Raw genomic sequence first — 15,392 nt, forward strand, 5'->3', positions numbered from 1 at the left:
GGTGGGAGGCCTCACTGGCGAAAGCGTGCCTCAGGTTAAGAATGGTTTTGGGTTAAGAACGGACCTTTTGAACAAATTAAGTTCATAACCCAAGGTACCACTGTATTAGTGATGAGGTGATAACTACCTAACACCATACCCTTCAACATTTCTCTGATGAAAATAAGGACGTCCTATTCCATCATCACCATCGACTGAATAGACTCGAAATTAGTTGTGGAAGGCAAACCATGTTAAACCAAAATTGAGCTACCAGCTCTGGGCATTGTCTGTTAGAATCTTGCCGGCAAAATATATTTACATTTAGCTTTGTAATGTATTTGCATAAGGATTCCAGCATATTTCTAGGAATTCATGTTTATAACCAATTAAAATCCATCACAGTCCTAAGGTGAACGTTCCGATTGCTCCTTGTGAAATGGAATTCTCCCCTTTTCCTGCTGCCCTAAATCTGTTCTTCCTCAACCCTGTCGGAGCAGATCTGTGGGGTGGCAAGGGGCACACACAGCGGGAGAAAAGGGGGAAAGCCCTGTTGCACCAGCAGTAATCCTTGCACCTGCAACTCGATGCACATCAGCCCCCCCTAAAGATGATCAGCAAAGGAAACCGGTGGTCCTTCTGTTTATGTTATAATCCCTGCCCCAGTGGGTTGCTAATGTGCAAATTCAAACCTTGATTAGGTGACCAAATAAGCAGCACACAACCTTATAATCAGCTCCCCATTCCAATTTAGGTCACCTCCAGACCGTCAGTATTTAGTGGGTGGGATTCAGTCACACACCAGAAATTTAGATTAAATTAAATTAAAGCGGGTCAAAGCACTCGGTCACGACAAATCCACTTTTTTTAAAAGGGGGGGTGTAGTTAGGAAAGGGCTACTGTTGACAACCTTAGTTATTCAACATTCGTTCTGATTTGCTGGCACAAAGCTGACTATAAAAGTTAGACTATAACCCCACCTACATTTTACATGTAAAGCAGTATCCTGCCAATTTAAACAGTCATTGCTCGCCCTAAAGAATTCTGGGAAGTGTAGCTTGTTAAGGGCTCTGAGAGTTCCCAGAACTGTATCAATCAATTAATTAATTATCAATTAATCCCTCTTCCCAGGGAACACTAGCAGCTGTAGCACTGTGAGGGGACATTATAGTGATGTTGTTGCCAGTTCCTGGTCCCTCAGCCTTCTTGATGAATATTAATCTCCCCAAAGGGGCTGTCTTAGCATTTGAAATGGGAATAACCTATTCAGAATTACGGCTATCTTTGATTCGGTATTTCCCTGGGCAAGAAAGTGATGCCCAGATTACCCCTTTTTCACCAGTCTGTCCTCGATACGATAATCTTTATTGTCATTGTCCCATACAGAACAACGAGATTGAAAAAATCTACAGAATTCGTCCTAACAAGCCCTGCCTCCTCTCCATGGAGCTCTCAGTCACAGCGTCTGCACACGCCGCCATCTTAGTAGCCTTTTTCCTTAATAATATGGAGCATTTCTTGTAAGAAACAGGTAGTTACTTGGTTACGCCTAGGACACCCAACTGGATAGGAAAACAAAAGTAGCCACAAGAACTTGTTAAAGGCAGAGGTGTGGTGGTCTGGGATCACAGGGGGTTGAAGACCCATTACTGTAACAGGGTCCCCGTCTCCAGCATCCTAGAGCCCACATAATGATATAACAACAACAACATTATTATTATTATTATTATTATTATTATTATTATTATTATACTCCGCCCATCTGGCTGGGTTTCCCTAGCCGCTCTGTGTGGCTTCCAACAAAGATTAAAAATACATTAAAACATCAGTCATTAAAAACTTCCCTAATGAGGGCTGCCTTCAGACGTCTTCTATATGTCAGGTAGTTGTTTATCTCTATGACATCGGATGGGAGGGTGTTCCACAGGGCGGGCGCCACTACCGAGAAGGCCCTCTGCCTGGTTCAGCATGAAAGGGAACCTTTTCATCACTGAACAGTCTTCTCACTCTTTGTGCTGAATGGAGTCAATCAGAGTGAAATGGGGTGAGCTGGAAACTGAAGATTGGCTCCTAGGGTCACTCTGGAGAAGGCACTTTTGGAGTAGATGTGCAGAGTTGCCCCCTTAGCATTAAAAAACAAACAAAACCTAAGTTGTGTAATTTCTTCCTGTTGTTGTTCTCTGGGTCTGAGGATGACAGGCTGCACAACTGAAATGTTCGATAGTTGCCTCCATAGGTAGTCCAACTTGGTGATGGTGATTATTGGTTATTGACAGTGATATGGAGAAGGGCCATAGTCATAGCTGTCAACCGTCCCTTATTTGGCGGGAAAGTCCCTTATTCCAGCGCCGTGTCCCGCTGCTGTCCCTTATTGATGATGTCCCTTAAATTTCCCGGGTTTCAAAAGAAGCGGCTCCTCTCCCTCCCTCCCTGCCAGCCAGGGAGGAGGGAGGCTCCAACTGTGTTGCTTGGCTGCGTTGCTCACCCAATAAGGAGTCTAAGAACGACTGGGGTGGAGCTTGCATGCCTTGTGCCGATCAAATCGGCTGCGTTGCCTGAGAACTCGCCTTTGCTCAGCGCTTCCCAGCGGAGAGGTGACGGTGGTTTTCCTTGCTGCATCCCCTTTCCCGGGTTGCTGCGCTGTGGGAACCACGGCTTGAAGCTTCGTTTGGCTGCTGGCTGGGCTTTCTGCCTTTGGCTCGGAGTGGCTCAGAAGTTGAACATACCTGTGCTCGGAAAATCCCTTATTTTGGCTGCTGATCTCTTATTTTCGAGGCTGCTGGTCCCTTATTTTCAAATCTGTAAGTTGACAGCTATGGCCATAGCTCAGTGGTAGAGCATCTGTGTTGGATGCAGAAGGTGCTAAGTCTGGCTAAGAGAGAGATAGTCCCTGCCATAAATCGTGGAGAGCCGCCATGTTTGTCATTGCATGCAACACTGAGCTAGGTGAGCCAAAGGTATGACTCACTAGAAAGCAACTTCTAACGCTTCCACGGAGCAGGTCCTCTTCTGTTAGCTGCTTAGGTTCTGGTGTTGAATAACCTTGTTCTGTAAAAACTTTGCAGCCCTGCAATGTCATCTCTCAGTTTCACATCCTGGCTCATTAAGCCTTGTGTGTTTGCGTTTCTCACACTGCGGGTTTGTAAATTGACTTTGTCACGTTGCACGGAGAGGTGACATTCCTTCTACTTCCTGTCTCTGTGCAAGGACTGAGGCTGCACTGCACACCAAAGTCTTGCACACCACCTCAATCTCTGAGTGGTGCAAGATTCCAGGGGTTCCTGGCACTTACCCGAAGTTTGTAAGGTTCTGACCTTGAAGGACCAGGTGCACAGCCTGGGAGTCATTTTGGACTCCCAGCTGTCCATGGAGGCGCAGGTCAAATCTATGTCCAGAGCAGCTGTCTACCAGCTCCATCTGGTACGCAGACCAAGACCCTACCTGCCCACAGGCTGTCTCGCCAGAGTGGTGCATGCTCTGGTTATCTCCCGCTTCGACTACTGCAACGCGCTCTACGTTGGGGCTACCTTTGAAGGTGACCACTCATTTTTAAAAAATATTTTACTTTAATTTTTTAACAGTGTTTTTATACATTCACATCGTTTTCAATTGTTACACTCCTGGGATTACTTAGAACCCTTGGACTCCCCCCTCCCCCCCCCCCGGTTTCCAATTTTTCCATATATATATATATATATATATATATATATATATATATATGCATCTAATTACATTTTTCTGTGGGACACGGGTGGCGCTGTGGTCTAAACCACTGAGCCCTGGGCTTGCCGATCAAAAGGTTGCGGTTTGAATCCCCAGAATGGTGTGAGCTCCCATTGCTTGGTCCCTGCTCCTGCCAACCTAGCAGTTTGAAAGCACGCCAGTGCAAGTAGATAAATAGGTACCACTCCGGCGGGAAGGTAAATGGCGTTTCCGTGTGCTGCTCTGGTGTCGGTGTTCTGTTGTACCAGAAGCGGCTTAGTCATGCTGGCCACATGACCCGGAAATACTGTCTGCGGAGTGGACAAACTGCCTGATATACATTTTTAAAATGCTGTAGGTGGAAGTGAGACAACCTTGATAGTTGATGTGCATCCCAACTCTGTGCTGGAATAATTAAATAAGCTGCTAGAGCGTTTGCATATGGAGGATGCAAAACTCAGAATGGCTTTTTATTACCCTAAGGAAGGGTGGTAAGGGGGAGAGAGGCTTATGTCAGCAGGTATTTGCTCTCACATTTTAAGCTGTTCTTATTGAGATTGTCTAAGCCTGCTGCTCTCCAGTAGGTTTCCTGTTGACAATGTATAAATCGGATAAGCCCTTTGTGGGGTAAGAGGTGTTCCCAATATATGGGAATGGCTAATTCTGCACAACAAAGTTACAAACTGTATCGGTGCAACAATATCTCATTCAAATGAGCTGGTGTGGTAGCTGAGCTGCTAGCATGGGGGATATATGGGACATGTTAGTCGACACCATGGGTAGGAAAACTAAGGCCCGGGGGCCGGATCCAGCCCAATTGCCTTCTAAATCCAGCCCGTGGATGGTCCGGGAATCAGGGGGTTTTTTACATGCACAGAATGTGTCCTTTTATTTAAAATGCATCTCTGGGTTATTTGTGGGGCCTGCCTGGTGTTTTGACATGAGTAGAATGAGTGCTTTTATTTAAAATGCATCTCTGGGTTATTTGTGGGGCATAGTAATTCGTTCATTCCCCCCCCCAAATATAGTCCAGCCCCCCACCAGGTCTGAGGGACAGTGGACTGGCTCCCTGCTGAAAAGGTTTGCTGACCCCTGGTCTACACCAAAGATGGAGTACTTGTGGATCTTCAGATGTTAGATTCCTAACCCACATCAGCCCAGCATGGCCTGCAGTCAACCATTCCTTCTTTGGAAGATTGTTTTCATTCTTAAGCAAGCACTAAAGGTATTTCAGCTAGGTGGCCCAACTTTGGTCAAAGTTGGGTTTGTTCTGTAACCCAACTTACATCTGGCAAATGAATTTGTGGAATAAATTCAACGTGTAAAACACGTGGAGTTTCAACAATAGTGGCCAGCCACCCAACTTTACAATCTAACCATCAAGTTAGGGAAAAGGGCTCTCTTTGTTCAACTCTTGCCAACATTACAGATCTCGACAGCAAAGAATTAGAGGTCAGATGGAAGAGAAAAATATGGGCTATAACGATAATAAACAAAATGAACTATGAACAACATGGTGAGATATAAACCACTTGGAGATGGCAGGAGACATTCCATAGAGCTTTTAGAAAAGGTAAAAGGTAAAGGACCCCTGGGCGGTGAAGTCCAGTCAAAGACGACTATAGGGTTGCAGCACTCATCTCGCTTTCAGGCCGAGGGAGCTGGCGTTTGTCCACAGACAGCTTTCTGGGTCATGTGGCCAGCATGACTAAACCACTTCTGGTGCAATTCAACACTGTGATGGAAACCAGAGCGCACAGAAGCGCCGTTTACCTTCCTGACGCAGCAGTACCTATTTATCTAGATAGATAGATAATTTATTACAGTCGACACCAGCTCACATAACATAACACAATAAAAACAGCGTTCATAAAGATAAAATATACAATTGGAGCAGATTGCAGCAATAGCTCATGAGTTAAAATTTAGTTATATACATACACCCGTACAACTGAGATTTGGGCTACCATAAAAAATTGACCCTGAGGCTCCCCAAGGGGCAACTTCAGCATTTCCCTAGTAAGCTATTTTATTCTAGAGGATGATCTGTGCCTACAAATCTGGGCGCAGAATCTGGCTACCAGCCATCTTGTCTTATAATCTTTGCCTAAGAGGAGAGAATTAAGTTTGTTGTTGTTTTTGTTTAGTTGTTTAGTCGTGTCCGACTCTTCGTGAGCCCATGGACCAGAGAACGCCAGGCACTCCTGTCTTCCACTGCCTCCCGCAGTTTGGTCAAACTCATGTTTGTAGCTTCAAGAACACTGTCCAACCATCTCGTCCTCTGTCGTCCGCTTCTCCTTGTGCCCTCCATCTTTCCCAGCATCAGGGTCTTTTCCAGGGAGTCTTCTCTTCTCATGAGGTGGCCAAAGTATTGGAGCCTCAGCTTCAGGATCTGTCCTTCCAGTCAGCACTCAGGGCTGATTTCCTTCAGAATGGAGAGGTTTGATCTTCTTGCAGTCCATGGGACTCTCAAGAGTCTCCTCCAGCACCAGAATTCAAAAGCATCAATTCTTCGGCGATCAACCTTCTTTATGGTCCAGCTCTCACTTCCATACCATAGAGGTATTTATATCAAGCTAGGCACACAGGGGTCTCCTTACAACTCTTAGCACCTTTAGCGAAACTACAGTTCCCAGAATTCTTGGGGGGGGGGCGGAGCCATGACTGGTTAAAGTGGTATGATAACTGCTTTAAATATATAGTGCATTGCTTTGAGTAAACTCAAAGCAAAAATTTGCATTAAAATGGGATGGCTATAGAAGATACATTCAAAAATACAATAATAGTTTTGACTCCGTGCTAGCATTCGAGTGATAAAGGAACTAAAAGGAGGTGGACAACAATTAAGGATTTATTATGTTTTCAGAATGTATTGGAAAATTCATATAGATTGTTTTGTGTACATTTGATGGTAAGATAAAATATGTGCAAATGGACTTGAAGTTGAAGAAAAAAATTTGTAAGATAAAAGGGGGGAAAAATATTTACTTTCATTATTATCATTTTGTGTGTGGGTGTGGGTGTCTGCACATATGTGTGTCTTTGTATGGAATGTTTGGGAGGAAATAAGACGGTAAATAACAAATAACAAACTAAATATTGATGTATGTAATTTTTATTTCTTAATTATATTTAGTGGTAGTATGGTTGTATTGTTTTTGTAACATAAAATCATTTAATATTTTTTTAAAAAAATAAATAAATATATATATATAGTGCAGATGTGACCTGCACTTCAGACAGTGTGCAGGTACACAAGATGGCCTCTTCGGCTGACCTGAGTAAACAGGCAGTGTGGTGTAGTGGTTAAGAGCGGTGGACTCGTAATCTGGTGAACCGGGTTCGCGTCTCCGCTCCTCCACATGCAGCTGCTATGTGACCTTGGGCCAGTCACGCTTCTTTGAAGTCTCTCAGCCCCACTCACCTCACAGAGTGTTTGTTGTGGGGGAGGAAGGGAAAGGAGAATGTGAGCCGCTTTGAGACTCCTTCGGGTAGTGATAAAGCGGGATATCAAATCCAAACTCTTCTTCTTCTTCTTCTGTGAAAGAGGTAGCAGCCACGGGGCAGGGTAGGGAGACTGCCTCTCTCCCCTCTCGCACTGTGCTAATCTCTAGCAAGGGCAGGCTGCCTTGCCAGTAGCAGGTACATCCTTTGCCGCCGTAAAACCTCTTCTTTATGACGCAGCCCACCAGCCATTCAATGACATGACTGTAATGGCTCTTTTATCAAAACTGGAGATGTGTGTGACCTTCAATTTTTCTTTCTCTTTATTTTTTTTTAAAAAAAACCTTTTTCGAACAGGCGCTGTATCTGTTTGTGCTGTCTTCAGTATCGCCAAGCATTTATTTCTGGTGCGTTGAAAGCCAGGGAGTGTGTCAGCTGGGAAATGAATCAAGAAGCAAAGGATTCTTCACAATGGAGGCTATTTTGACAAGTGTGAGAGAGACAATGTTTGCTTCGTGATTGCTCTGTGCAGCCCTTAATGTTTCCATGGTTTTATATTCCTATATACTAGCACAGCGATATTTTATGAGACAGCAGCATATAAATCCTTTTATAATTATAAGAAAAACATATATGCTGAGGTGAGATTTGGAGACTTCCTGGTTCTCATCAACATTCTCTCTCTCTCTCTCTCTCTCTCTCTCACACACACACACACACACACACACACACACACACACACACAATGATGCTCACACACAGACCTTTCTGTTTAGGCGAGTCTCTCGGCAATCCACCCTGCTGTTTCCTCTCCAGGAAAAGCTTTCTTTTCTTTATTCCGCAAAAAATTATATCTGCAATAAAACCTCCCTGTGGTTTACAAGGAGAATGAATCATTTAAATTATCAATAAGCGGCAGCTGAAGACAGGGTGTTTAAAACATTAGAAGCGGAACTGAAATCGATAGTCAGCTAAAACGAAATTAAAACGCATGTGAACTTTATAGCACGTCTGGATTGTCTTTCGCCTAAACGGAAGGATTTTAAGGAGGTGCCGAGTTCAGAAGGTGCCTACTGGCTGTCAACAGGCAGGGAGTTTCCAAGTAGGCACTGCCACCCTAAAAATTTGATTCCTTACAAGTACAGAATGAAATGTTACAGATAGGTAGCCGTGTTGGTCTGCCATAGTCAAAATAAAAAAACTCCTTCCAGTAGCACCTTAAAGACCAACTTAGTTCTTGGTATGAGCTTTCGTGTGCATGCACACTTCTTCAGGTATCTGAAGAAGTGTGCATGCACACGAAAGCTCATACCAAGAACTAACTTAGTTGGTCTTTAAGGTGCTACTGGAAGGAATTTTTTTATTTTGAGAATGAAATGTGTTGTGTTGCCTCTCCCCGTGTTTCCAAAGGGGGAGCCAGCAGCCCACAAATTTCCCAACATCTCCATCCCTTCAGGAATGTGGGCGGTGCCATACAGAGAGGTGGAAAAATAAAGGCTGCTGTGATATAAACCTGAAGTTTCCTGGTCCAGCCCAGTACGTTGCAAACACTCGCTTGTTTTCTTAGTGCTTGAGCATCAGGAAAGGAATCAAGAAGCGAGGCAGAATCCACACACAGAGCTGTCTTCCAACCTCTTTTCAGGATGTGGAGGGAACTGCGGATGGTGGCTTTTTACCGGGCTGTCTTTGCAGAAATCCTGGCCACCGCCATCTTTGTCTTCTTCGGCCTGGGCTCGGAGTTGAATTGGCCAGAGAAGCCCTCTGTCCTGCAGACTGCCATCACCTTCAACTTGGCCGCAGCCACCGCTGTCCAGATCGCCTGGCACGCCAGCGGATCCCACCTCAACCCAGCAGTGACCTTGGCCTTCCTGCTTGGCTCTCGCATATCGTTGGTGAGGGCAGCCTGCTATATACTTGCCCAGATGGTCGGAGGCATTGTCGGAGCAGCTGTCCTTTACGAGGTGACCCCTGAGGACATCCGAGGAAGTTTAGGCACCAGTACGGTACGTCTGTTTCCGTTTCTGTCTTCTGAATGTTTGCCGTTGTCGGGAAAGGCGAGGATGAGGCAAAGCCTGTCTAAAACAGCCAGTCTGTACCTGGGATGTTTCTGTTACTTTTTAAAAAAAATAATATTTCATTAGAAGAATGTCATTCATAAAAAGAGAAGAAAGATGAGAAAAGGAAGGAAGGAAAAGAAAGAAAGAATATAGTTACATCACCATACCTTAATATACAGATGTGTGTATTTATGGTCCAGCTCTCACTTCCATACATCACTACTGGGAAAACCATAGCTTTAACTATATGGATCTTTGTCAGCAAGGTGATGTCTCTGCTTTTTAAGATGCTGTCTAGGTTTGTCACTGCTTTTCTCCCAAGAAGCAGGCGTCTTTTAATTTCGTGACTGCTGTCACCATCTGCAGTGATCATGGAGCCCAAGAAAGTAAAATCTCTCATTGCCTCCATTTCTTCCACTTCTATTTGCCAGGAGGTGATGGGCCCAGTGGCCATGATCTTAGTTTTTTTGATGTTGAGCTTCAAACCATATTTTGCACTCTCCTCTTTCACCCTCATTAAACCCTCATTAAAAGGTTCTTTAATTCCTCCTCACTTTCTGCCACCAATGTTGTCTCATCTGCATATCTGAGGTTGTTGATATTTCTTCTGGCAATCTTAATTCCATAAATCTAAGAGATTGGCAGCTTTGGTGATGGTATACCGTGGTCCCACGAAAGCTCTTTCACTATTTCCTCTTCCTCCTCCCCAGGTGAGGGTCAACGTCTCATCCGGACAAGCTGTGTCCATCGAGCTCATTTTGACATTGCAGCTGGTTCTAAGCTATCTTGTGTCCACCGATAGCAGCCGAAACAAAGGTTCTCCAGCTATCATGATCGGTGTCTCCGTTGCCCTGGGACACTTAATTGGGGTAAGTGGAGGCCCTGGGGCAGTTTAAAAACTACAGGGGATCTGATGAGCAAAGGAAGAAGTAGCTCTTGCTGATGACCAACTAATCTGTAGAATGCTGGAAGGAGATGCTCAAATTACACAGAGTACTCCTGTCCAATGCAAAATAAAAATCAGAAGGGAAAGTTATGTTTAACTAGGTGCTCATTAAAGAGCTGAATGCTCTTTAGAAGCAAGGTGTTAGGTAAAGGGACCCCTGACCATTAGGTCCAGTCGTGGCCAACTCTGGGGTTGCGGCGCTCATCTTGCTTTATTGGCCGAGGGAGCCGGCGTACAGCTTCCGGGTCATGTGGCCAGAAGGACTAAGCCACTTCTGGCGAACCAGAGCAGCGCACGGAAACGCCGTTTACCTTCCCGCTGGAGCGGTACCTATTTATCTGCTTGCACTTTGATGTGCTTTCAAACTGCTAGGTTGGCAGGAGCAGGGACCGAGCAACGGGAGCTCACCCCGTCGCGGGGATTCGAACCGCCAACCTTCTGATCGGCAAGTCCTAGGTTCTGTGGTTTAACCCACAGCACCACCCAAGTTTAAATAGAAAACGTGTTAATTTTCTGACAAACCGCCCAGGTTTACTGGAGGGATTGGTTTATAAATTGCACACAGAGGCAGTGATAAATGGCAATTTTGTTTTGTTGTTTCGTTTTATTGGGGGAATAGTGGCAGCAGGCAGGCCCAAGGCATCTTCACACCCACCCCATGGCGCCCCTGAGTGGCAGTAAGAATGAGCCCCAAAATCCTATGATCATTAGCATTATGGGCCTCCCCGACTGAGAACTTAGAGACATAATCTAGATATGGGTTAACTCTCTAATGGGTGAGATCCTGGAGAGTACCTTACCCAAAGAGTGCAGAGAACACCACAGATTGCAGCGTGTGGATCTTCCAGACATGTGCAGAACTAATGTGAGCCCATTGATTACAAGAGAAGGGAAGCACAGCAGCAATTCTGCCAGTAGCCTAACCTACTCCATTCTCAGAAGTCAGTCACGAGGTGGGGAACCTACAGTGGGGTCTTCTGATCAGGGCTGGATTTAGTTTTGATGAGGCCCTAAGCTACTGAAGGTAATGGGGCCCTTTATATGTCCAGCTGTCCTTCGTCAACAACAAACTGTCACTGGTTTTTGTGTTGAATATATGCTATATGGTAATTTATGGACCTAACAGGTATCTAAAGCCGTTTGCACAGGTTGCCATGCAACCAGTCCATGCAGAATGTAGGCACCCTGTACAGTGGTACCTCTGGTTGCAAACGGGATCCGTTCTGGAGGCCCGTTCGCAACCTGAAAAGAACGCAACCTGCGTCTGCGCACGTGCGGGTTGCGATTCACCGCTTCTGCGCATGCACGTGACATCATTTTGCGCATCTGCGCATGCGCGAGCGGCGAAACCCAGAAGTAACCCTTTCTGGTACTTCCGGGTCGCCGCGGGACGCAACCTGAAAACGCGCAACCTGAAGCAAACGTAACATGAGGTATGACTGTATATAGAAAAGAGCAAACCAGTGATATTTTAGGGAGCAGGCTAGCAAGTGGAGCCCATTACTTACATCACAGGACCCTACACAACACAAAACACTGTTGCTGCTTGTAGATTTTATTTTATTTGTTTTTTATCTTATATTTTGGAAATGTACATCCAGGTTTTTTCCCCTTTACATTTTTGGGGGGCCCCAAGAAAGTGGGGCCCTAAGCTACAGCTTGTTTAGCTTGTACGTAAATCCGGCATTGCTTCTGATGACTAAAGTCCTAATGAGTGAGGGCTCATCCGGACTTCCTATTCTGCCACATTCCTAGGCACAGGTCCAAGCTTTAAAGTGTTGTGTCCAGCGTTTTCCCTGTGAAGACCCACTCTTTATCTCTAAATTGGAACAAATGGTAATCCGTGGGGAACCTGAACTGCTGTTTGCTCTGATTTAGCATTAAAGAATGGATTTTCATGGGGGAAAGCACGGGGGGGACGACGACAACACAAAAAGAAGCACACACCTGTGCCTAGAAAGCATATGGCAAAACGTAATTGTGGGTGAGCCCTGACTGTAGGTGACTTGTAGAAATCTGGATCCGGGGACCTGCTATAGCAGGGATGGGGAACCTGTGGCCCTTCAAGTTGTTTGTGAGAATCTAGCTCCCATCAGCCTCAGCCAGCATGGCCAGTGGTAAGGAGTGATGGGCACTGCAGTTCACCAATATCTGGAGGGCTTCAGGATCTCCATCCCTGAGCTCTTGGCATGTTTGTTTTCTCCAAAATTAGTGCAGCTCGAAGTGGTGCATCTGATGCCCTTCACTTTATGGAGATTCAGAGAAGGGGGGAGGATGAAACTGGAACGTGTCCAGAGGAGGGCAACCAAAATGGTCAAAGGCCTGGAAACGATGCCTTATGAGGAACGGCTAAGGGAGCTGGGCATGTTTAGCCTGGAGAAGAGGAGGTTAAGGGGTGATATGATAGCCATGTTCAAATATATAAAAGGATGTCACATAGAGGAGGGAGAAAGGTTGTTTTCTGCTGCTCCAGAGAAGCGGACACGGAGCAATGGATCCAAACTACAAGAAAGAAGATTCCACCTAAACATTAGGAAGAACTTCCTGACAGTAAGAGCTGTTCGACAGTGGAATTTGCTGCCAAGGAGTGTGGTGGAGTCTCCTCCTTTGGAGGTCTTTAAGCAGAGGCTTGACAACCATATGTCAGGAGTGCTCTGATGGTGTTTCCTGCTTGGCAGGGGGTTGGACTCGATGGCCCTTGTGGTCTCTTCCAACTCTATGATTCTATGATTCTATGAACCCTGCAAAATATGCTTGTCCGGACACATCTCTTCCCATTTCTCCTTCCTAGCATTACTACACCACCTGTTCCATGAATCCAGCCAAATCCTTTGGCCGTTCAGTTGTAGTCGGGAATTTTACAAAGCAATGGGTAAGTCGCCTCCTTTCTGACCCTTTTGCCCCTGTTACCTTGAAGCCAGAAGGGAGCGGGGATTGTGTCCATGGAGTGGAGATTCAGCCACCACCTGGGATGGCCCAAGGCCTAAAAGAGGCCCCGATTCTCCTCACAGAACCTATATAGGAGAGCCCATATGATATTGAGCGACAGAATAATCTGGCCACAATAAGGAAATTTTATCCATGGTATGATTATTGCCCACCTAGTCATTTGACACTCCGGCACCCTATTTGCTAAATTTAACAATTCCAAAATACAGAGGTGCTTTCACTTTCGCAAGATTGTATATACAGTACTGCCTTTGGCTGTCCTTGAGGGTCGATTTCAAAAAATTCCTCTGCAAAAACAGTTAAATGTATTGGATGAATGTGGCCTAATTTCCCTGGATCAGGGCCCCTTCCTTTCATTATGATTCTTTTCTACCCCTATGAAGTGGGAACAAGTGATGTTTTGGGTAAATGAACTGCAGCCTCCTCTAGCCTCCCATCAGCACAAACTGTTTCTTCTCTTTGTCCCTGCAGATATTCTGGGTGGGGCCACTGGTTGGTGCAATCCTGGCCTTTGTGCTTTATTCCTTTGTCCTTCACCACGACCCAAAAACCTTTGCGGAACGACTGGCCATTCTCAGGGGCAGCTATGATGCAGAACCTTCGGAGAACGAGAAAGACCAGCCGACAGACTCTGTATCTCTGCCCATGCCCAGCCTTGTACATAGACTCTAGACTCCTAGGAGCATGCCATGGAAGAACGTCGACGGCTCCTCCTGTTTTTAGGAAGGACTAAGTGAGAAACCACTCTTCTCTCTCTGGCCACGAGAGGGCTCCAAGTGCCTTCTCACTGAAATCTGAAGTCAGGTTGCATATGCACGGTGCCAAATTTGCAACGACTCTTTTAGCGAGAGGAACGCCAGACAATAGGAATGGATCTGTGGTGTTGTATGGCCAGCAGGAGGCACTGCGTTAACATGCGTATGCAATGCAGGGGAAGGGCAGAGAGGAAGCCAGTTCAGAGGCCCATCGCTTTCGGCGCCCAGTGACTGTGAACGCTGGCAGCTAAGGTAGCAATGGTGGTGTTCTCGAGGTTTAAGTCTGCCATCATCTGTGCAAAACCAACTAGACCAGGCTTCCTCAACCTTGGCCCTCCAGATGTTTTTGGCCTACAACTCCCATGATCCCTAGCTAGCAGGACCGGTGGTTAGGGATGATGGGAATTGTCGTCTCAAAACATCTGGAGGGCCGAGGCTGAAGAAGCCTGTACTAGATTGTGAGCAGTAGAGTCTCGACTCGCAGACTTTTCAAGTGTCCCAGGGACAGTCCCAGATTTACAGAAACTGACCCGGTTTCTGATTTGATCCCAGAATGTCCCACTTTCCCTTAGGACAACCCTATTTGCATTGGAGACACATTGGAGGGGATGCGACTTTCAATGGGGCCTCAGTTGACGAGGGTGGCGCTGTGGTCTAAACCTTTGAGCCTCTTGGGCTTCCCGATCAGGAGGTTGGCAGTTCGAATCCCCACGGCGGGGTGAGCTCCCGTTGCTCTGTCCCAGCTCCTGCCAACCTAGCAGTTTTAAAGCACACCAGTGCAAGTAGATAAATAGGCACCACTACAGCAGGAAGGTAAACGACGTTTCCATGAGCTCTGGTTTCCGTCACGGTGTTCCGTTGTGCCAGAAGCAGTTTAGTCATGCTGGCCACATGACCCAGAAAGCTGTCCGTGGACAAACGCCTGAAAACGAGATGAACACCGCAACCCCATAGTCGCCTTTGACTGGATTTAACTGTCCAGGGGTCCTTTACCTTTACCTTTTGCAGTGGTGCCCCGCAAGACGAATGCCTCGCAAGACGGAAAACCTGCTAGACGAAAGGGTTTTCTGTTTTGGAGGTGCTTCGCAAAACGAATTTCCTATGGGCTTGCTTCGCAAGACGAAAATGTCTTGCGAGTTCCTGCGGGGGTTTTTTCCTCCCCCCCTTTTTCCCAAGCCGCTAAGCCGCTTAACAGCTGATCCGCTAAGCCACTTAACAGCTGATCCGCTAAGCCGCTTATCAGCTGATCCGCTAAGCCGCTAAACTGCTTATCAGCTGATCCGCTAATCCGCTAAGCCGCTAATGGGCTTGCTTCGCAAGACGAAAAAACCGCAAGACGAAGAGACTCACGGAACGGATTCTTTTCGTCTTGCGAGGCACCACTGTACCTCTACTGGTGCAGTCACCCACCATATAAATCACCACAGATTGTACATGGTGCAAGCTCATACATTCTACTGAGCGCACCAGTCTCTTTCCTTAGCTTACTGTCAAAGAAGCATCAGGGATGCTCTTAGCTATGGGCGTTTATTGCCATCATTGGTAGTCTTTTGCACCTGC

General features: G+C 46.2%; 1 protein-coding gene across 1 annotated transcript; it reads left to right on the plus strand.

Moving 5' to 3' along the window:
• The first annotated feature begins 5,679 nt into the window (after positions 1–5,679).
• LOC309526583 (aquaporin-6-like) lies at positions 5,680–14,830 on the plus strand. The gene is made up of 5 exons (XM_082212858.1): positions 5,680–5,700; positions 8,693–9,128; positions 9,893–10,051; positions 12,920–13,000; positions 13,549–14,830. Exons 2-5 carry the CDS (start codon positions 8,769–8,771, stop codon positions 13,747–13,749), a joined length of 801 nt encoding a protein of 266 aa, XP_082068984.1. The 5' UTR covers positions 5,680–5,700; positions 8,693–8,768; the 3' UTR covers positions 13,750–14,830.
• The last annotated feature ends 562 nt before the right edge of the window (positions 14,831–15,392 follow it).

The sequence above is a fragment of the Podarcis vaucheri genome (genome assembly GCF_965113315.1).
Source record: "Podarcis vaucheri genome assembly, chromosome: 2".
NCBI classification, from domain to species: domain Eukaryota; kingdom Metazoa; phylum Chordata; class Lepidosauria; order Squamata; family Lacertidae; genus Podarcis; species Podarcis vaucheri.